This window comes from Vipera ursinii, assembly GCF_947247035.1.
Source record: "Vipera ursinii genome assembly, chromosome: 2".
Taxonomy (NCBI): Eukaryota; Metazoa; Chordata; class Lepidosauria; order Squamata; family Viperidae; genus Vipera; species Vipera ursinii.
In genome coordinates, this window is record NC_139513.1 from 191327049 (window position 1) to 191349865 (window position 22817).

The 22817-nt window shown below is 40.8% G+C and overlaps 1 protein-coding gene across 2 annotated transcripts in view; it reads right to left on the reverse strand.

The window, feature by feature from the left end:
• The window catches only part of PTPN6 (protein tyrosine phosphatase non-receptor type 6), a 41933-nt gene that overhangs the window by 6329 nt on the left and 12787 nt on the right, over nt 1-22817 (reverse strand). For both annotated transcript variants that reach the window (XM_083351902.1, XM_083351903.1), the window contains 8 exons: nt 15076-15286; nt 10646-10762; nt 8731-8844; nt 8187-8283; nt 6665-6744; nt 6412-6561; nt 5920-6051; nt 3509-3663 (listed from right to left, as the gene is read on the reverse strand). In XM_083351902.1, the coding sequence (XP_083208028.1) occupies nt 3509-3663; nt 5920-6051; nt 6412-6561; nt 6665-6744; nt 8187-8283; nt 8731-8844; nt 10646-10762; nt 15076-15286 (1056 nt within the window). The remainder of the gene's footprint in view (nt 1-3508; nt 3664-5919; nt 6052-6411; nt 6562-6664; nt 6745-8186; nt 8284-8730; nt 8845-10645; nt 10763-15075; nt 15287-22817) is intronic.

The following is a 22817-nucleotide window of genomic DNA, read 5'->3' on the forward strand; positions in this document are numbered from 1 at the left end:
TAAGAGGATTAAAGGTCTGGAGACTAAGACACATGGCTGCCACAAAGAAGAGGGGGTCAACTTATTTTCCCAAACACCAGAGGATAGGAAACAATGGATGTAACTAATCAAGGAGAGAAGCAACCTGGAATTAAGAAGAAACTTCCTAACATTGAGAACAATTAACCAGTGGAACAAACAACTGTGTGTGCTCCATCACTGGAGGTTTTTAAGTAGAGACAGCCACTTGTCTGAAGCAGCAGCCAAAAAAGCTAATACAATCCTGGGTTGTATAAACAGAGGGATAGAATCAAGATCACGCGAAGTATTAGTACCGCTTTATAAAACCTTAGTGAGACTACACCTGGAACACTGCAGCCAATTTTGGTCAAAATATCACAAAAAAGATGTTGAGAGTTTGGAAAAAAATCAGAAAAGAGCAACTAAGATGATCAAAGGCCTAGAGCAGGGGTCGGCAACCTCAGCTCTTTTATGACTCGTGGACTTCAACTTCCAGAATTCCTGAGCCAGCTATGCTGGCTCAGGAATTCTGGAAGTTGAAGTCCACGAGTCATAAAAGAGCCGAGGTTGCCGACCCCTGGCCTAGAGACTAAAAACATACAAAGAACAGCTGCAGGACTTGGGTTTGGCTAAAGAAAAGAAGAAATAGGGGAGACATGATAGCAGTATTCCACTATCTGAGGGGCTGTCACAAGATAGAGGGGGCCAGGTTGTTCATCAGAGGACCAGAGGGAAGGAGAAACAATGGTTGGAAACTGATCAAAGAGAAAAGCAACTTGGAATTAAGGAGAAACTTCCTGACAGTGAGGACAATCAACCAGTGGAACAGCTTACCCCCAGAGATCGTGGGCGCTCCATCACTGGAGATTTTCAAGAAGAGACTAGACAATCACCTGTCTGAGATGGTATAGGTTCTTCTGCTTGAGCAGGGGGCTGGACTAGAAGACCTCCAAGGTCCCTTCCAGGTCTATTCTATTCTATTTTATTCTAGCATTCTAGCTTGTGGACATATGGAAACAAAAAAGAAATGGTAATTTAAGAGAGTACACCTACTTTTCTGAAAGACATGGATCTTTTTCAAGAATAGATATGGATTTCAAAGATTTTGGCTACTAAGGTTTCTGAAGTAGACATATTAGCAAACTTTCAGATCATAATCCTATGCATTTAGTTTATAACAGGAAATCCAGTTCTTTTAGATGGAGACTAATTTACATTTGGGAGAGAAATTTACATTGTTGCTGAAAAATAGAAGGATTCTGGAGGTTGGAGGGCATGACCTGAGAAATGGGTATTTGTCAAAGTTGTGGATTTTAAAAATCATTTGTTACATATGCCTTAATGAGAATATGGAATAGGCAAAAATCCAGGTTGTGACTCCCAAAAAACTTTGTGGTTCTCAGCATTTTATAGATGAGAAATAATAGGCAAATGATTAACTTATAAGATACTAGAAATTTGTCAAGTGGTATACAAAATAAAAGGGACGCGGTGGCTCAGTGGGTTAGGATGCTGAGCTTGTTGATCAGAAGGTCGGCAGTTTGGCGGGTCGAATCCCGAGTGCCGCGTAACAGAGTGAGCGCCTGTTACTCGTCCCAGCTTCTGCCAACCTAGCAGTTCGAAAGCACGTAAAAATGCAAGTAAAAAAATAGGGACCACTACAGTGGGAAGGTAACAGTGTTCCGTGCGCCTTTGGCGTCTAGTCATGCCGGCCACATGACCACGGAGACGTCCTTAGACAAGCGCTGGCTCTTCGGCTTTGAAACGGAGATGAGCACCGGCCCCTAGAGTTGGAAATGACTAGCACGCATGTGCGGGGGAACCTTTAACTTTACCTTTATACAAAATAAATGGGTGGCAGAGGGACATAGTTTCCAATGGTTTTATTTACAGTTATTAGAAAGATCTAAAACAGACAAGAAAGTTGACAGAGTTTGAAATAAAATTGTGTACAAATGGTGAGCATGCAATTATTAAAATAAATAAACTTTTATTAATATTTAAAACAAGAAGAATAAGTAAAAGAATATATGATAAAGTGGGCTAAAGTTTTGGGTTATAATATATACAGATGGCACAATGGGAAAATATGTGGTTAAAAGGACTGAAATTTAACTATGTTATAATCTTAAAGAGAATTTTTATAAGATGATCTACCATGGGGATATGACACTAGAGAAATTTTCTAGACTCTAGAATGTATAAAAGCACTTCAAATAGATGTTGGAAATGAAAACAACAAAAAAGAACATTTTATCATACTTGGTGAACATGTAAAAACATGTTAGAAAATATGGGATTCAAATAAACGTGTTGATTTAGGTGATTTCAAAGATTAAGATACAAAACCATACCGTAGGCCTTTCCTTTGGGTCTGATAGTTGGGAAAAAGTCATGGGAATTTGTTTTCGTTATTTGGCAAAACCTACAATGAAGGAATGGTTGGTGAAGATGATGGATTTTGCTGAGAGGCCAAATGAACTTCTTTGATTAGAGAAAAAACACTACAGTATCTAGTTTATTACTGATGGAAACTTATTATAGACTTTTTGTGGAAAACAGAAAAAGAAATGAAAGACAACACAGTTCTAGACTACATCAACAGGGACAGAACCAAAATCACGTGAAGTGTTAATACCACTTTATAATACTTTGGTTTGGTAAGACCACACTTGGGATACTGCATCCAGTTTTGGTCACCATGATATATGGAGATTGTATGATATGTTGAGACTCTAGAAAGAGTGCAGAGAAAAACAACAAAGAAGATTATGGAACTGGAGGCTAAAACAAATGAAGAGCAGTTGCAGGAATTGGGTATGTCTAATTTAGTGAACAGGAGGACTAGGGGTGACATGATTGTAGTCTTCCAAAATCTAAGGGGCTGACACAAAGAAAAGGGGGATAACCTGTTCTCCAAAGCACCTGAGGGCAGGACAAGAAGCAACAGATGGAAACTTATCAAGAAAAGATCCAACCTAGAACTAAGGAGAAATTTCCTGACAGTGAGAACAATTAATCAGTGGAACAGCTTGCATCCACAAGTTGTGGGTGCTCCATCACTGTGGAGGTTTTTAAGAAGAGATTGGACAGCCATTGTCAGAAATGGTATAGGGTCTCCTGCTTGAGTAGGAGTCTGGTCAGGAACGCCTCCAGGGTCACTTCCAACTCTGTTATTGTGTCAGTTATAATTTTGATGATTAACCATGATATATTACAGAAAGAAGAGAGAGATGTTGCAGCCTTAGAGAAAGAGGTAAATTTATAATTATACTTTAACTACTGTAAAGATCGGAATCGTTTCTTTGTATCTATTTCTTTTTTTATTTTTATTTACTTTTTCTCTTTCTTGTACTTTTAGCTTTCTGTTGGATTTCTTTTTTCTTTCCTTTTATTAGTTTGTATTAATTCTTATCTTCTTTTTAAAAAAAAATTTCTGGAACCCAGATAAATAAAATGCCCAGTGGTATATCTCACAATATGCCCTCATTAGCAGCAGATCACTCACCTGCAGTGCACTATGATGGGACCAGCTCTTGGGACGCTCTCCTGCATCCGATTGACTTCATCAAGGAAGTTAAGAACCCCACCAGGCTCACTGGGCACTCCATGGTCTGGCCAGCTCAGGTATTGGTAATGCCAGATCTCTCTCACAGCCTCATCCTAATATGTGAATACAAAAGCACATCCTTTTATTCTGCTCCTGCTCTTCCATCCTGCTTGCACACACACACACACACACACACACACACACACACACACACACACACAGAGAGAGAGAGAGAGAGAGAGAGAGAGAGAGAGAGAGAGAGAGAGAGAGACAGCTACCAATACTGACAGTAGAAGATTTTTTTCTCTTTTTCTGCCAGCAGGCCAGAAATTTCATGAGGACAAAGAAGGTTTCCTCTGCAAGTCCCATTGAAGAACTGATGTTCCAGCTCTTGGTATATTTGGACTCCATGCATTGGGCATCATAATGGCTTGGTTCATTAGTTGTGGAGCAAACAAAGTGCCAAAAAAGCAAATAAATAAAAAAAGGGTGTCTTGAGATCTACTTCCCCCCCAAAATCTGGCAGAATATTTCTGCAACGGGAGAGTACTTGCAATCTTAATGAAGTTGTTTCAAAGTGTTCTGAATGAAGCGTGCTCAATTTTTAAACATTAGAAGATGCAAGGAAGAGGAATAAATGTTTCTTTTCCTCCTCTTAAACATCCACTTGGGACTTGTATCATGAAAAATTGATCCTGTATTAAGCTGAAGATGGAACCAATTGTTCACTTGCATGCACAGATCAATTTTGCCTCGGTTTTTTTTACTTTTGAAATGATCATTTTCTATTTTCCTGAAAAGATATTCCTTATTTTCAAGGAAAATATTTAAACAGTTTTAAAAATATAGTTACAGGATCGTGCAGCTCTTTCACAAATACCATGCAGCTCTTTTAAGTGTGAAGTGTTTAGGTTTTTGATGCTCCCTGAAACTGTTGTTTTCCTGCAGACATTTCATTACCAGGATAGGTATCATCAACAAGAGAGGGAAAGTAGGGTTTGCTGGTTCTTTACCTACAGCAGATTTCCTCCTTATTGGGTCTTTTGTTAAACTGCTGTTTCCGATGTTTTCTCTGCTGCTGTTTCCTGCTTCTCTGGACCAGCAGCCCCAAACCTTTTGGGCATCAGGGACCAGTAATATGGAAAGGGTTCTCCATGGACTGGAGGAGGTGTGGTTTTGCATGCTGGCTCCATAGTGAGGATGGGGCTTCGCTTGTTTGCACGGACCAGTTGCTGGCTTGCCTTGGTCCACCGGCTGGGGGCTGGGGGGGCCCTGTTCTAGACTGAACTGCCAACTCCTCTACTATATTGTCTCATCCAGTTTGCGAGGTGATGAATGTCAAACTCCATTTCTTTGCATTACCTGTTTCTGCACTTACACACACCTTCATGTTAGCCCTGTCCACTAGATTTCCATCTGCCACTTTGTGCATCCAAATGAACCCACAAAAATGAGCAGATCCGGTCAGCAATGGCTGAACCACACATGCTTTCTTTAAACCTTTAAACTTCCGTGTTCTCGCTCCTCTTTAATATAATTCTCCAATGAGGAAAAGCAGGGCACTTGGCCCCAGTGATGTTCTTTGGAGTTGGTTTTCTACCCCCATTGTCCAACCGGGCTAAAAAGAATGATGCCTCCCATCAGAGCAGAGGGCTCCCCCCCCACACACACACTTTCTGGTGGTGTTCTTTTTTTATTGAAAAGTTACTAAGGTTGGGAGAGAGATGGAGACATGGGAGTATTATTTTTCCTCCCTGCACTATTCTCACATCAACCTTAGCACATGATACGGTAGTGAATGCCATGTTACACTGTAGACAAAGTAATTCTGTCACTGGTGTTTGAGGAGTAAAACGTGGGTTCCAAGGGGATGCTGCATCTGCCCAAAATGAAGCCTTCTCATCTCCCTGTTGATATAGCTACGAGTTCTTCCAAATGACCCATTAGGGATGTGGGCATGGCTTCTCGTGCTATGTCCCTGCTCTTCTGAGTTGCTGACTACATGAGGATCCTCCATGACCCAAACTCTAGCAAATATTTGTCACTATACTTGACCCTTGCAATCGGGCGGGGGGGAGGGGGACAAACTTCTAGGAAAGCTTGCACTGAGATACCAAACACCATTGAGAATGAAGGCTTTCAATCAACAGCTGGAAGGAAATAAAGAGGTGTCCATTCAGCCAAGATCTTTTGTGTGAAATTATTATCAAAAGGACTCCTATTCAGACTAGCTCAAAGGATGAACAGACCAAGCTCGGAAACAAAGAGTATTATTCTTCTGTCTCCTTTTCATTTCTTAGTTCCCACCAAGGTTTGGAGTCAAAGTTGGTTGGTTGAGGGAAATGCTCTAAGAGGCTTCAGGTACTCACATTATTGATTGGTGAAAGCCGAAGTTGCCGGAGTTTATAGTCCATCGCCTCACGGTCTCCAATATTTTCCACAATATATGGCCCGTACTGTTTGCTGCTTCCTACTTCTGGCCAGTAGGGAACACATTTATTCTATTAGGAAACCAGAAAAAGATAAGGGAGAGGGACTGGAAGAGCACCATGGGAACTTTATTTAAATTTAAACCTTCGTTAAAAGCAATTAAGCAAGTTTACAGGTTCCTCCTTAAGTGCAACTTTGGAGCAGTTTTTGGGGTAGCCAAAGTGATTTTAGTAAGTCCATATCTCTGTCCTTTTTGGTCCTCTCCCTGAATTTCTCTCATCAGCACAGATAGTTTATGCTGAGGTCATATTTTGGAGATAGCAACATCTCCTTCACTCTCACTCTCTCACTCTCTCTCTCACTCTATCTATCTATCTATCTATCTATCTATCTATCTATCTATCTATCTATCTATCTATCTATCTACTTACCCTTCCTTTCTCCACTTCCCGAGTGGTCATCACAATGATGCGTGAATTTTCTTGCCATACCATCTGCCAGAAATCATTAATGGTGGCCTCCAGGCAACCTTGGCTGGCAATATAGGTTTTACTGCATTCCTCCGGACCGAACAGCTCATTCTGCCAAGGAATAAAGAGATGAGATTTTTAAAAAAATCCTCAAGGAATAAATCCATCCCATCCCTTCTTTTCTCTAGGTATTACAGTGTAAACTAATCCTCACTTTGATGTAGTTGGCATTGATATAATCCGCTCCAGGAAGATTCACATCTCTGTCTTGAAGAATGACTCTGGAGTGGTCAACTGGAACATCAGACAAGCAACATGTCACTGAAGAATCACACTTTAGTAAATTTTCTAGATACAAATGGTAGCTTTTATTTCCTATGACCCATCTGAAGCATCTGAAAACACAGGACTGAAATTCTTATTTCCAAAGTACCGCTGGCAAATTCTCTGACTTCAATAACACTACTTAATCGGAATGCAAGGTTTTATTCTTTCATTCCTCTACTTCAGACATGTCAAACACAAGGCCCGAGGGCCGGATCTGGCCCGCGAAGTGGTTTCATGCGGCCCGCAAAGCCATCCTGGAAACAGTGAGGGAACGGTCTCCACTGCCTTGGCCCTGGCCCAGAGACCCTCAGATCTGTCCCACTCCTGCCCAGGCCCCCATAGGCACCCTTGATGCGAACGATGTAGAGCTGGCCACGCCCACCCAGTAGGCCATACGCACTCTAGCCACGCCCACCCAGTAGGCCACGGCCACCCTGGCCATACCCACCCGGCCCCCTGAGGGCAACCACAGTGCTGATGTGGCCCTCAATGAAATTGAGTTTGACACCCCTGCTCTACTTCTTTCTTTTCAAGGAGATTCTAATATCCTGCAGAAAAAAACCAGAGGTAATTGTGCCTTTCCTTCTACACCCAGGGAGAGAGAGAGAGAAAGAGAGAAAATAGAAAAGAAAAACCCTCAGAGGGAAGCTCGTGATCTTCCTTGGCAGTGAGGAGAAAGAATAGCAGTTAAACAAAGCTGGTATACCAAAGAAAGCCATTGCAGCCACCATATTCTGGTGACTTCAGAGTTGAAGGGATGGGAGGAAACTGGAGAACCATATTACTGGGAAGGAGAGGCTGGTGGGAATTACTCTCATGAGAAATTGGTTACTCACCAACCCCATGGAAGAAACTCAAAGTGCTTGAATTGCGTTATTGCTCCTCCCTCTCTAGTTTTAGTCACCTTCTATTATTTTCTCACATTTATCTTGTTGTTTTAGATTTTAATACATAGCCTTGTTTTAATCATTTAAAGGTATTTGCTAGTTTTATATTATTTTATTCTGATATGGAGCATTTTTTCATTCTCAACTCAAATTTTATAGAAAATTAAATATCTTTGCTAATTACCCCAAATTGCTCAAATTGAAAAAAAAATATCCTTTGAATATTTGGGCATCCAAGCTGGAAGAAATTAAACTTGACTAGCCATAAAGAGAAAAGCTAGTTCATAAGTCAATATATCTATGAAAGGTTGTGTAGCATCCAATAAAATGCTAACCAGACTTTTGCTTTTAAGCTAAACAGTATATTTTTAAGGAACTGTGTTTTTCCTTTCCTTTTCTTTTCTTTTTTGAAAAACAGAGATACACTTGTAATATTTCAACTGCAGGCAGACGAGTATTTATATCTTTGTTATCCGATTATGTTATATGCACTGGCTAAGCAAGGTTGAACTCCAGACTCACAGGGCAAGATATTCTTATAGCGATTCTTGCTCTTATTTTCTGGTCTTTGACCCTCGTGTCGATCATACAAGTTCTTCGTCTCTTGTTTCTGCAGGCTCTGAAGGAAGAAATGAAGAGAGGTTTTAATAATGCAAATGTAGCTGATAGCTAAAAGCACATCTATATTTTAAAAAGAGATGGGGAAAAATAAATCCTCAAATACTTAAATTGTTCAGTTAATGGATGTGTTGAATTTCACAATTACTGTATGACTATTGATTGCATCCCTGTTGGCTAAGGCCACCTCACATCAGGAAAGTATGGAGACTAATGCTTTCTCTGATAAGGAAATGAATTTCTGCTTGAGACCCCATTGGTCTGAATCCTAATCCTAATGTGGGTAAGGAAATTCTGACTTTCAGATGTTGCTGAATTACAGCTCCCTGTATCCACGTTCATTGGGGCTCCCAGAGGCTCCAGAAATAGTGTATGGATCTTTGGATTGTAGCATTGAATCTAGAGGCTAAAACACAAGGAATAATTCACTGCAGAAAACTCTACTCACATCAAACTCCTCCCAGAAACCACCTTTGTTTGCCTCTTCTGCTTGACTCCTCCTTTTGAGCATTTCCACTCTGTTTTCAATGTCAGCTGCGTTCACTCGAGTGGCATTGAAAGGCTTGGAGAGGGAATGAGAGAATGAAATGAAAAAAGAGAGGGGGAAAAAGGAATGTTGAGACAGAGACTTGCAAGTAAGAGCACCAAGGTGCCCATCAATGTCAATTTCACTTGCCACTGGTCAGATGCCTACTCCACCCTAATTTAATGTTTTTGGATCTTTTCTTAAATTTATAAAACAAATAATACTAAGAAACTAGCAGGTTGTAGGCAAAGGATTAGCTTTGGGATAAGTTTAATTTAATTTAATTTAATTTAATTTATTAATATTTCTATACCGCCCTTCTCCCGAAGGACTCAGGGCGGTGTACAGGGCAAGAATAAAACACAGAGATTTACAAAAAATAAAAGATAATTAAATACATGCCCGATTAAAAATACAATTAATACATGGTAAAAACCCCAATAAAAATAGTAAAAAGACCCCACTAATCCCCCCTCAGGCCAGGCCGGCTTGCTCGAACAAGTATGTTTTCAGGTCGCGGCGAAAGGAGCAAAGATCGGGCGCCGTCCGGAGCTCAACCGGTAACTGGTTCCATAGCTCCGGGGCGCCCACAGAGAAGGATCTCCCCCTGGGGGCCACCAGTCGACATTCTCTGACCGGTGGCACCCTGAGGAGGCCCTCTCTGTGGGAATGCACAGGGCGGAGGGAAGTTGACACCGGCAGCAGGTGTTCCCTAAGGTACTCTGGACCCCTGCCATGTAGGGCTTTAAACACCATTACTAGCACCTTGAATCTCACCCGGAAGACAACTGGCAACCAATGCAGCTCATGGAGCAGAGGTGTGACATGGGAGTATCGGGAGACTCCCAACACAACTCTCGCAGCTGCATTCTGTACCAGTTGGAGCCTCCGGGTGGTCCTCAAGGGAAGCCCCATGTAGAGAGCATTACAGTAGTCTAGACGAGAGGTCACGAGCGCATGAGTGACTGTGCATAAATCATCCCGGCTTAGATAGGGCCGCAACTGGCGTTATATTTCCAAGAATATCTCTGAGGCCTGTAGATGGTCTGTAACTTCCTTAGAAACTAAATACGATCCATAGTTGCAGCCACCCCCAAACTTTGTTTGCAAATGTGACAAATGTGCAGACAGACCAAGATTGCAAGGACCATTGAAAACCAGAGGCAGATAAAGAGACTTTGGGGAAATGGGCATATTATAATTGGACATACCAACTAAGACATCATATGAATTTTGTTCCAAATTTTGACTACTTGGCAAAAGAATCTAGGTTTAACCTTACATGTTTAACCTTACCTTACCTAAGTATAGTCTTCTTTAGTCATGTTTTATTGAATAAGTTACTATGAGTAGGCCCATAAATCCTACTAAATCCTACTAAACCATAAACCACAATGACTGACTGTGTAGAACATACAAAGCCAAAATCAAACACATCATATTACTATCTTATTTTTGTGCAAATCTAACTTGTTTCTCTGTTAAGGCTAACTATCAAAGCAAAATTAGTATCTGAGAAAAGAAGTTGATAAATGAAAATTATCAAGGACATAAAGTTAAGATTTATCTGATGCTAAATTTCAGTAGTGGTTTAGAGTTCATTAATTCACCTTGTATACCCACACCTTATAAGCACAATTGGTTTTGTGATTGTCTTTAATTTTGAGAATGTTAAATAATATTGTTGATGCTAAATAATGTGACATTTACACACACACACAATACATAATGCCTGAATTTACACATCTATATCACTTTCTATAAACTGTATTAGACAACCTAATAAAATTACCTTTTGAACAATGCAGAGATGTTCCATAAGTAATAGTTTATTTACCTGTCTCAAATACACATAATATCCAGATGCCTCCTCAATTCCTGTCTTTTTAAAATGTTCCACTAAGTCAGTCAAACTGAGGAATCTTTCGGTACCCCCAATTGTGTACTGACCTTTCTAGAAAAATGGAGAAAACAAAAAGCATTATTAGTCTAGTCCCTCATATATGTAGCTGCCTTTGTGCCTATGTATACACACACTTAATCTTAACCCATATTTTATTTTTTTACTGAGCTATTATCTTTTTGATCCTGTGGAAAGCTAATCATAATTAAATTTAATAATAATAATAATAATAATAATAATAATAATAATAATAATAATAATAATAATAATAATAATAATAATATAAAGTTGGAAGGGACCTTGGAGGTCATCTAGTCCAACCCCCTGCTCAGGCAGGAAACCCTATACCATTTCAGGCAAATGGCTGTCCAGTCTCTTCTTAAAAACCTCCAGTGTTGGAGCATTCACAGCTTCTGGAGGCAGGTTGTTCCACTGGTTAATTGTTCTGTCAGGAAGTTTCTCCTTAGTTCTAGGTTGCTTCTCTCCTTGACTAGTTTCCATCCATTGCTTCTTGTCCTGCTTTCAGGTGCTTTGGAGAATAGCTTGACTCCCTCTTCTTTGTGGCAGCCCCTGAGATATTGGAACACTGCTATCATGTCACCCCTCACCCTTCTCTTCATTAAACTACACATACCCAATTCCAGCAACCATTCTCTATATGTTTTAGCCTCCAGCCCCCTAATCATCTTGGTTGCTCTTCTCTGTACCCTTTCTAGAGTCTCGACATCTTTTTTACATCGTGGTGACCAAAACTGGATGCAGTATTCCAGGTGTGGCCTTACCAAAGCACTGTAAAGTGGCATTAGTACTCCACTTGATCTTGATTCTATCCCTCTGTTAATGCAGCCTAGCACTGTGTTGGTTTTTTTGGCAGCTGCAGCACACTGCTGGCTCATATTGAAGTGATTGTCTACTAAGACTCCGAGATCCCTCTCACAGTTACTACTATTGAGCAAGGTACCACCTATACCTATGCATTTGATTTTTCCTGCCTAAATGTAGAACCTTACTTTTTTCACCATTGAATTTCATTTTGTTAGATAGTGCCCAGTAACAATTAAATACTATTTTATTCGCATATTGTCTCTGGTTGTGAATCACTAATGTTATCATCTCTTTATGCAAATGTATTTTTAGACAAAATAGTGGATAATTAAAATATTGATCTCTTCTTAAGATTAATTTTTGTTGGGCTCTGCAAAGCATTCCAAAGGGAAACCAAAGGCTTGGTACAGCAGCTTCAAAAGGCATCCATCCAGGCAAAGGTACCTGTGGATAGTGTTCTGTAGTGGGTGCCACGTGTAATGACCAGGAGAAAACAGTCAGGGTTTAACTCTTTATTGAATACAAGATGGAACTGCTGATCTTTTCCCCCAGGTGCTCTCTTATGGCTTTCCCAGATCCCCGCAGTCAGCCAATCCGCTGGCTCTATTTTCCCGCCAGATAGGTGACACTCAACCCGGTGTCCTACTTTTCCCGCCGGACAGGTAGACCAATCAGGTCGCCTGACCCATGCCACCAGCTGTGGAGGTGGCATACACAATACCTACCTTGTTTACAATCTAATAAATTTCATACAGAGTATGTCTGGGACAACCTCTGAACAGTCATGCATGCCTTCTACAAGGGACAGCTTTCACTTTCATTTTGAGGATGAGATCTTTGCTTCCACAAACTGACTCTGCACAGAGTCCTTTTAAATGTTTTAAATAGCTCTTGAAATTTCTCCTTTGTTCTTCTGTTGCTTGATTTTTAATTTTTTGTTGATAGGCACCTCTAACACAGCAAGCTTTTCAATATCCCTGTTAGGTGAAACCAGAGGGGCTTCTCCCATCCCTGCCACTAAGGAAAACCTAATGTAGACTAATGAAGACCAGTCTTTAAGCAAAGGGATAACTTCCTTCCCTTTGAGTCTAAATAGAAACGCAAAAGACTTTTATTCTTTGAATTTTCTCAGAAGCAGCAGCTAGCTGGTTGTTGGGAAGGAAAAGAAGGAATCCTAAGCCCACTCCAAGTTCTGGGGTGAAATCATCCAGGACCCAGGAAAAATATAATCTAATCCAGATTTCTATGAGCAGTGGATATTAGAGGGAGGTACTAGGTTAGGGTTGCTTTTATTTTGTGTGTCCTCAAGACAAAGAGCCAATTTCTTTCCAAGCTATTCTCCCTTAGGGCCTAATCTTCATATTGTTCCTTTGTTTATCCAACCTCTCCTGAGATTTAATCAAACCTAAGCCAAACACACATCAAAGTTTTCTTTTCTAGAAAATAAAGCTCTTAGTTTTGGCGGGTTGAATCCCGAGTGCCGCGTAGCAGAGTGAGCGCCTGTTACTCGTCCCAGCTTCTGCCAACCTAGCAGTTCGAAAGCATGTAAAAATGCAAGTAGAAAAATAGGGACCACTATGGTGGGAAGGTAACAGCATTCCGTGCGCCTTTGGCATCTAGTCATGCCGGCCACATGACCACGGAGACGTCCTCGGACAAGCGCTGGCTCTTCGGCTTTGAAACGGAGATGAGCACCGGCCCCTAGAGTCGGAAATAACTAGCACGCATGTGCGGGGGAACCTTTACCTTTATATGTTCCTAATAAATGTTCAATACTATTAAAAATATTCATTTTTGAGTTACTTCAGAAAGTTAAACTGACACAGAAGTATGATTTAGGAGACCTAATGATATTGCTTATCCCTTTTTCTCCAGACACTACTGAAAAATAATAATGAAAGATTCCAAAGTTCTTTCTTGTCTCCTGTGTTACTTAACATCTATATAAAACCACTAAGAAGGATGATTTGCAAGTCTGGAGCTAGTTATCATTATTAATGTAGTACTTATATCTCAGGGGCTGCCACAAAGAAGAGAGTGTCAACCTATTCTCAAAAAGCACTTGAAGGCAGGACAAGAAGCAATGGATGGAAACTAATCAAGGAGAGAAGCAACCTAGAACTAAGGAGAAATTTCTTGACAGTTAGAACAATTAATCAGTGAAACGACTTGCCCCAGAAGTTGTGAGTATTCCAACACTGGAGGTTTTAAGAAGAGATTTGACAGCCATTTGTCTGAAATGTTATAGGGTTATAACCTGCCTGAGCAAGGGGTTGGACTAGAAGACCTCCAAGGTCCCTTCCAACTCTGTTATTTTGTTGCTCAATTATACCATTCCTGTTCTGCAATTTGGGGGGTTCAGATGTCTCCAGATTACAACGAATGGGGTGGTGCTGGTGGTGCTGGTGGAATTTGACATAGACCGGATAGAGGTGTTAATGATTCTAGGAGCTACATTTCAGAATCTGGAAAAAAAATGCATATTCTGGATTTCATTGCACTCATACTTAAGGGAAGTCTGGGCAACCTTGAATCTGCAGATGATACTGGACATCCCCACAAGATCAATAGCAAGGAGGACTTTATCAGCTTTGGCTGATAAACCAATGTGCCTCTCTACCTGGAGGTAAGAAACCAGGCTTCTAAATTCTCTAAGTAGAGATCAAGTATAACTAATGAACAGTTAATATGATTGCTCTCTGTTTAATAGCTGTCTCTTCTGGGACACTAAACTGTTGAATCTGGAGGGCTCTTAAGGAAAGCCTCTCCCTAATAGTTAATAGAATATATAGTGGATTGAGATAACAGAATCCTTAGTCTGGCAAGATTTTGTCTATAGGCGTTAAACAATAAAGATCTCAGCTTGGAAGAATAATCACTTCTCATTCTTGGTTTGGGGCCTGACAGCAATGAAGTATGTCTAGAGAAGTGAAATCTTCAGGTTTCACCAGAAGTTTTAACTTTTAACCACCTCCTCAGGGTCTCCAGATGAATAAATAAAATCTCAGCTGTGGGGGCAGTATCAAGAAAAGCTATTTTCTGTTTTGACTGTGAGGCGCCATTTGCGGTATACTATAGATTCAGCGGCTTCCATTTGAGCACAGATGAAACCCAGAGACATAGTCAAGCTCTTTGCTTGATCTAGCAGGTATTAGTTTCTCCCCTGTCTAAGGAAAAGTCACATTCCTTCTCTACTTCACCAGGCCCACATCTTGGTTCACATGAGGATCCAGCTCCTGAATCTCAAGGAGACTCGACTACAGCTATCTTTGTCATCTTCTATGGCCAAACAAGGTTTTTTTGAGAACCTGATCCCTTTTTTTTGTTTAAAGTGCAAATAACTTTTCATTGATAAAGATATATTGCATGGGTGCAAATGTGAAATATTGTAAATCAATTTATAAAATGTTAAGGGTCACAGGTTCCTGATTGGATAGTCATCTGAAACCATGTAAGAAGGTGAAAATGGTTTGTATATCATCTTGCAGGGACTGAAGTCGACTCTATCTCCTCCTTAACCTTCTCTCCCACCTTCTCACCTCACACATAATCTTGATATGGGTAACTTTAAGTCGTTCTTGGCTGTGGGCTCCAGTAACATCAGTCCTAGGTTTAGGCTGGTCAGTCAAGACAGACAGCACAAAATCACCAGGCTTGCTAAGGCTCTCACGCACTAAGAAGGTCCATGGTGCAGTCTTGGCTTGGAGTAAAGCCTCAGCTGCTGGACCAGAAAGATGTCCATGGTACCACCTGAGGAAAAAGAGAGGTTAAATAAACAACCGATTTGTAGAATGGTTAAAAAGAATAAAAGTGACTGGAATGTAATTAGGCTAATGGAAAATTTGGATCATGACCAAGAAGGAACAGAGATTAAAAACAATTCTTAGCAAAGCTACATGAATCAACATAAAGATGTTAAGTTTTGTTTTAGCTTTGTTTGATGTAAACAGTGAAACAAATCTAGCCATAATTCTTATTTGTACTGATTATTTTCCTCCCTGATAAGATAAATGTGCACGTATAGATTTTAAAATGTTGATTAATAAGGATGGTTTTGTTTTTGTTCTATATATGTTGTTGTCTGCTTTACCATTTAGCATTCAGTAAAGTCATCCTAATATTTTTACCCAAATCTCAGTAAATTAAAAAATGAAAAACAGCCTGTCTGTGAAAAAAACAGAAAAACCTTTTATTATGGGAAAAGGAATGAAGGCAGCAAGTGTTAAGGACATCATAAACTACATGGAGAAAATAAAACAATATGATCTACTCAAAGCTAGTTTTGGGGTGATGTAGATAATGGCAGAGATCCAGTTCATAAAAAAAAATCACCTCAGTTTAAAAGTGAGGAAAAAGCTCTCCAATAGGATTTTCCTACATTTTGTAGGGCATTATGACTTGCGACCGTAACTGAACCCAAAGTTTCCATTACTAAGCAAGTGTTAAGTGAGTTTTGCCCCATTTTACAACCTTTTTTGCCACAGTAGTTAAGCAAATACATTGTGGTTGCTAAGTGAATCATGCGATCATTAAGTGAATCTGGCTTCCTCCCTTATTGACTTTGCTTGTCAGAAGCTGGCTGGGAAGGTTACCAGTGGTGATCACATGACCCTGGAACAGTTCAACCGTCATAAATACATGCTACTTGCCAAGAGCCTGGATTCTGATCACATGACTCTGCTGCAACAAACGTGAAGTGTGAAAGCCGGTCATGAGCCACTTTTTTCAGTGCTGTTGTAACTTTGAATGGTCACTAAATGAATGGTTGTTAAGTTGAGTACTACCTGCATTGTATCTCAGTATCTCAAGATTTTCCAGAGATCTTGATCTCAGCCTAGAATTAGCCAGATGGGCTACAAAAACCAACCAAAAACTTTAACAGAATTAAATATTAAAATGTTTTAAAAGGTTAAATTTTCAGTTACAATATTGAAAATTATTTTAAAGGCAGTAGCAAATGGTACGAATACATAAGATTGTTAACATTTAGTCAGCACATGGGAAGCAGCATTCTAGCAATTTCCTATATAATATCTCACTAGCTCTTAGCACAACACGAGGTAAATCTGTTCCCTCACTGTGGATGAGCTGCTGAGGCCAGCATCCCCCAAACCATGTTTACCAGGTCTATGCAAAGGTAATCAAGAAAACTTGTTCATACAAAATCTTGCCAGGCAAACAGGCAACTTTGCCCAATGGAATACAGTAAATAACCCAGGAATGTATGTGTCTGGGTGTGGGTGTGGGTGTGTTCAGTTCCCAAGTCAAATGTCCTCTGAGTCTTCCTTTCCTGGGTTTCTGGAAATATCACAGGTAAAACTTATCATGTAATGGCATGACTGTCAATCGCCTTTCAGCAATAAATTTAGTTGTCATGACACAATAGCCATGTAAGGAATAGGAGGAGAAAACTCCAATTTCACCTTGTTGGGTTCTTCTACCAATACTAGGGGTCTCCCAACCCCCAATCCATGGACCTGCACTGGTCCACAGCATGCCAGAAACTGGACCACACAAACAAGTGAAGCCCCATCCACGGGATGCAGGCAGCATGCAAAACCACGCCCCCTTCAGTCCGCGGAAAACCCTCTCCACGGAACTGGTCCCTGGTGCCCAAAAGGCTGGGGGCCGCTGGCCAATACAGATGTGCTGCAAACAAAGTTGGGTTACTTCATCTGATTCTATGACATTGGATTTCCATTTAGTCAGCTACCAAATGTCAGACCAAATTCTAAAATTTACAACCCTTTTTATATTTCCCCTAACTTCATTCAGTGTCAGTGCATAGTAAAGGTAAAGGTAAAGGTTCCCCCGCACATGCGTGCTAGTCGTTTCCGACTCTAGGGGCCGGTGCTCATCTCCGTTTCATAGCCGAAGAGCCAGCACTTGTCCGAGGACGTCTCCGTGGTCATGTGGCCGGCATGACTAGACGCCAAAGGCGCACGGAACGCTGTTACCTTCCCACCGCAGTGGTCCCTATTTTTTTACTTGCATTTTTACGTGCTTTCGAACTGCTAGGTTGGCAGAAGTCAGTGCATACCTGACTGTAAATTACATAAACATTCTCTGAGCATGAAATGTATCTGCAAAATGAAAATGTTGGATCTTTCTCTGAAATTAAAGTGCTTAGGAATTTATGTAATGAGCCCCAATGAATTACATACCAACTTTGCAACAAAAGGAAAACAAATACGAATTTTGTCATTCTGTTGCACACTCCATGATTAATAATAGGGCTTTTTTTCAGATGACGATGACCATTTGGAATGAAGGAAAAAAATCAAAATTCTTCTCAGTGAACCTTATTGTCTCACATATGAAACCCAAAATCAGATTAGTATATAGCATCGACTGGCAAAAAAATGGGGGGAAATCCTCATGGAGGGGATTTTTCTTCTTCTCTTAATTACACAAATTATGATAGTCCTTGACTTACAACTGTAATGAAGCCTGGTCACTGATCTGATTTTAAGAATCCTTTTTTGTGGCAGTTATTAAGCAAACACTGTGGTTGTTAAGCAGACCCATTGTTTGCTATGGGGCATTTTTGTTGAAAACCAAAAGTAAACAATGTAAAATGTTGTAAATCGTGATCACCAGACCAAGGGACGTTGCAAATGGTTATAAATGCAACCCAGTTGCCGAATGCATGAAATGCAGTCATGTTACTGGGGGGCAAGGGGGGAAACGAACTTCTTTCAGAACCAGGTCATAAGTACCTTTCGAGGGGGTCTGATATAACTTTGAATAGCCACTAAGCAATCGGTCATAAGTTAAAGACTACATGTACCAGTTATTAATTTATTACATTAATACACCACCTAATTCCATTACATCTCTAGGTGCTTACAATAGAACATTATTTAAAACAATGCAGAACAAACAATACAGGAAGCAAACATCTGGGAAAATAGCATAAATCAGTTTTATGCAGGACCCCTGGTGTTGCAGTGTTGGATGCAATATTGCAGGCTAACTCTGCCCACAGCCTGGAGTTCGATCCTGACCAGCTCAAGGTTGACTCAGCCTTCCATCCTTCCAAGGTCAGTAAAATGAGAACCCAGATTGTTGGGGAAATATGCTGACTCTGTAAACAGCCTAAGGAAGGCTGTAAAGCACTGTGAAGCGGTGTATAAGTCTAAGTCCGATCCTTCCGTCGCGGGTTGAAGACCCATTTATTTGAACTAGCGGGTCTGGCCTGATGGGGGTACTTGGGTTTTTTTATTGGTTTGTTTTATTATTCTGGTTTTAACTTGGGCATTAATTTAATTATTTTTTAATGTTTGTATTGGTGTTTATATTTATGCCCTGTGAACCGCCCTGAGTCCCTTTGAGAGAAGGGCGGTATAAAAATCTCAATAAATCTAAATCTAAATCTAAAATCTAAGTGCTATTGCTATAAAACTCAAGGGGTCCATCACCAGCTCTAGCATGAGACCTGGGGGGAAAGCCTGGTTTTTAACACATTGCTTAAATAAAACCAGTGTGAAAGTAGTGTCATATATGGCAGCTAAACTGCTCATCAGTGCAAGATACAGAGATGACAGGTTGCTTATCATGAAAGACCTACCCTGTTTGCCCACTGTTTTATTTAAAGTACTAATCTTTAAAGGCTGACATGATTAAGATACTCTTGAAAGGGCCGTCTCTCCTGTTATGAACTAGTAGTAGTTGAGCTGTTCGGATGTACAAGAAAAGCTAATTTGAAGATGCCTCTTCTCTTCTAGGCATATTTATCTGGCACATGGAAGAAAGCTTTCTCCTGCATTGCTCCCAAGCAGTGTAATGTGCCATTTGGGTTCACTTTCTTGCCATTTAGAAAATCTGTCAATGAAATCATACAACATTGCAATTCTGTACCAAAGCCTAAACTCAGTAGTTATTTTTTTTCCTGCTCATTCACAAATTTAATACAAGTAACCAGGGCTTTTTTTCCCAATAGAACGCTCAGAACGGTGTTCCAGCACCTTTTTTTTGCGCGCACACACACACACACACTAAAATCTTTTGCACAAGCTGTGCTACTCCCTCTATTGGCTTTCGAAAGCCTATTGGCGGGGCTGTGCGGGCACAGGAGGCGAGGGTGCTGCAGTTAGGGGTGCGGGGAGTGTCAGCGGTGGGCTGCCACCTGGGGCCGGCGCAGGAGCGGCTGGTGCTGTGGGAGCTGCGGGGCCCGCTCTACACAGCGGGGCTGCGCAGGGCGGGTGGCGGCAGGAGTCATTGACCAGGCACTCCAGGGTGGCCACGTAGGTGCACAGGGCAAGGCAGCGGCGGCAGCACAGGTCCAGCACCAGGTAGGCCACCAGCTGGTTCAGCCCATGGAAGGTCAGCTGCCTGCCGCACCCATGTGCCACCTCCATGCCCAGCGCCCACAGCCGCCCCGCCAGCACCGCCTGCCCCATGCAGCCCCGTGTAGAGTGGGCCCCACGGCTCGCACAGCACCAGCCGCTCCAGCATTGGCTCTGGCCCCAGGAGGCAGCCCGCTGCCGACACCCCCCATGCTCCTGCCCACATCAGCACCGCTGCCCCGCCTCCTGCACCCACAGTGACTCCACCAGCGACGCCCAGCCCAGCCGCACCAGCCGGTTCATCCAACATCAGAAAGCAAGACAAAAAAGCCCCTGAAGTCAACTGGGGACAGGCGAAACCAGTGATGGCGAACCTTTTAGAGATCGAGTGCCCAAACTGCAACCCCAAACCCACTTATGTATCATCGGGTGCTGGATGGGCATGGTCCATTGCGTGGGTGTGGTCCATTGGGTGGGCGTGGCTACAGTGGTAATGGCAGACTGGGTTGGACTAAAAAGTTCAATCAATCCAACTTTGTGAGATCTTTTTTTTTCTGAGAGAGGTTGAAATTGATTGATTGAACCTTTTTTTTTTTTTGCACACGGCAGCGGAGGCCTAAAGCAAAAAGGGTTTATAAAACCCAGCTGAAGGCCTAGGACTGCGGTGCCATAGGTTCGCCACCACGGGGCGAAACAATCCGGAAGCAGCCAGGAAAAGCCAAACACACTCTGCTTTCTCTGAGAGTGGCCGCTTCTCTGGCCTCCCTCAGTATGGAGTTCCCGCCTAACTCCGGCTGCAAATGAGAAAGGTTAGTCCCTTGTATTTATCTGGAATGAGATGGGGAAAGTCAGCCTGGCTGACACGGGTTGAGCATGAGGCACACATGGACTCCACTGAAATGTTGATAATGTCAAAAAAAAAACACCCACAAAAAACCCTATCAGCAATTCGTTGTTCTAAAATGGGTCTTTTCTAGCTTTCCTTTAAACACAAACTTTATATAAATCATCAGTATTATTTTTCCCTCAAAATCTACTTTTTGATATGAAAAGCTATATTTTAACAGCTTATATACTGTTTATAAAAATAAATAATAATAAATAATAATAAATATTTTCTCATATTTATCTAATGTTATTTTTGCATCTACTTTTTTCAATCCATTTTCTTTCTGTCATTAATTCCCCAAGAATAAGAAATGTAAATTGTAAGCTCCTCATAGCACAGTTCTATATCATTGTTAAAATGCACTGGGCAATTATGGACATATTCATTCATTCACTGGTTATTTCAAATGGAAAAGGTAATTGGTATTCCCCAAACAAACCAATTTTAAATGTTTGAAAGTACATTAATGTTTTGGACAAAACTTTAGAATTTACTATGAACATTTGCCTTAAATACAATAAATTAAATTTATGTTAAGAATTGAATATATAATTTTTTAATTATATAAATAAAATTATATAAATAAAAGATTAACAAGATGAGAGTTCCGGCACCTTTTTTTTTAGAAAAAAAGCACTGTAAGTAACCATGTTCTCTCATCCTGGAAAAAGAAATGAAACAAGATATGTGGTATTGTGGGTTTTCATTCCAGTGGACAGTCTTAGGCTTGAAGAAAGCTAGGGTTAAATTCGGGTGTTGAGTATTGATTATTGGCTTTCAGACATGAACTTTAATCTTTTCCCACTTAAATGTGGCATTAACAAGAGAACTTTCACCTCTACCACCTGATAAACGTTATTCACAGTAGGCATTGGGGGCATATTGAATACATGGGATGGAAAATATGTTAGTATTGGAAGAGAATAAATGTGTCCAGGTACATTAGAAGAAATGGAAGAGGAGGTTATATCCTTCAGTTGTCCATTCTGCAAAATGATTTATTACTACCACTCATTGATATACTGTATACCTGCTAGGTCAGAAACAGAAAATGCATCTCGGATATGTTCAACGCAAGCTAAATTTGGCTCAGCTGTCTTTTATATAGAAGACCATTGACAGAGCAATCTAAACTTTCATATTTATTTTTACCTATTATTTTACTTTTGTTTTTGGTTTATAAATAAATTAAATAACTGTGTTCTTTGCTACAGCTTTCAGCTTCATGCTGTCCTGGGTAAGTATGCACTGTTCAAATTCTTTATGATACACCAGCTGGTACATAGAACAGTAGAGCTGCAAAAAAAAATATGGATCATCCAGAAGCACAGGTGTTTATGAAACACAGAATTGACTTCTGTCACCCTATTAGAAAACTAATATTCTTAATTAATGTCCTTATCCCCAAAGCAACCTCAACTGGTTTAAATAGGCTTTTGGCCATATTTAAAGAAAAAGTACACTGTGTTACCATATTCACCGACATTTAGTTACTTTCTGATTTATTTCCATTTGCAAAAACATAATTAACTGCCTGAGTGATTTCTTTCTGTGAAACACACACACACACACACACACACACACACACACACACAGAGAGAGAGAATGAGACAGAGAGAGAGACAGAGAGAGAGAGAGTGACTTGCTACTTTTAAGCAACCTGGCTGTGTTGATTTAGCCAGCATATTAAAATCTGATGCTGATCAAAAAAAATATGTGGCCCACTAAACAAGAACCCTATACAATCCTGTCTTAATTCACAGACCTAGCATCCCTCATAAAAGTTACACCTGGATAGTTCATAATATAAAAATTAAATCCATACAAATAGAACATGATCTAAAATGCTAAACAGGAAAAAAAGCAGAATAAACTGAAGTAAAGCCAGGGGGCAGGGAAGAATATAATGCTACAGATGTAGAAAGTAAGAAGCATCAAATGAATCTCAGCTAGGAGGGCACATCTCAAACTCAGTGAGGATCGCAGCATCTCGGGTAGCGGGGCAGTGGGAAAAAGGAGGAAGTTTTATGACTGAGACATCCTGCTTGTGTTCCCAACTAAAGCTGCCCTGCTACCTCACAGCCATGACTAGCCCAAGGCTCTC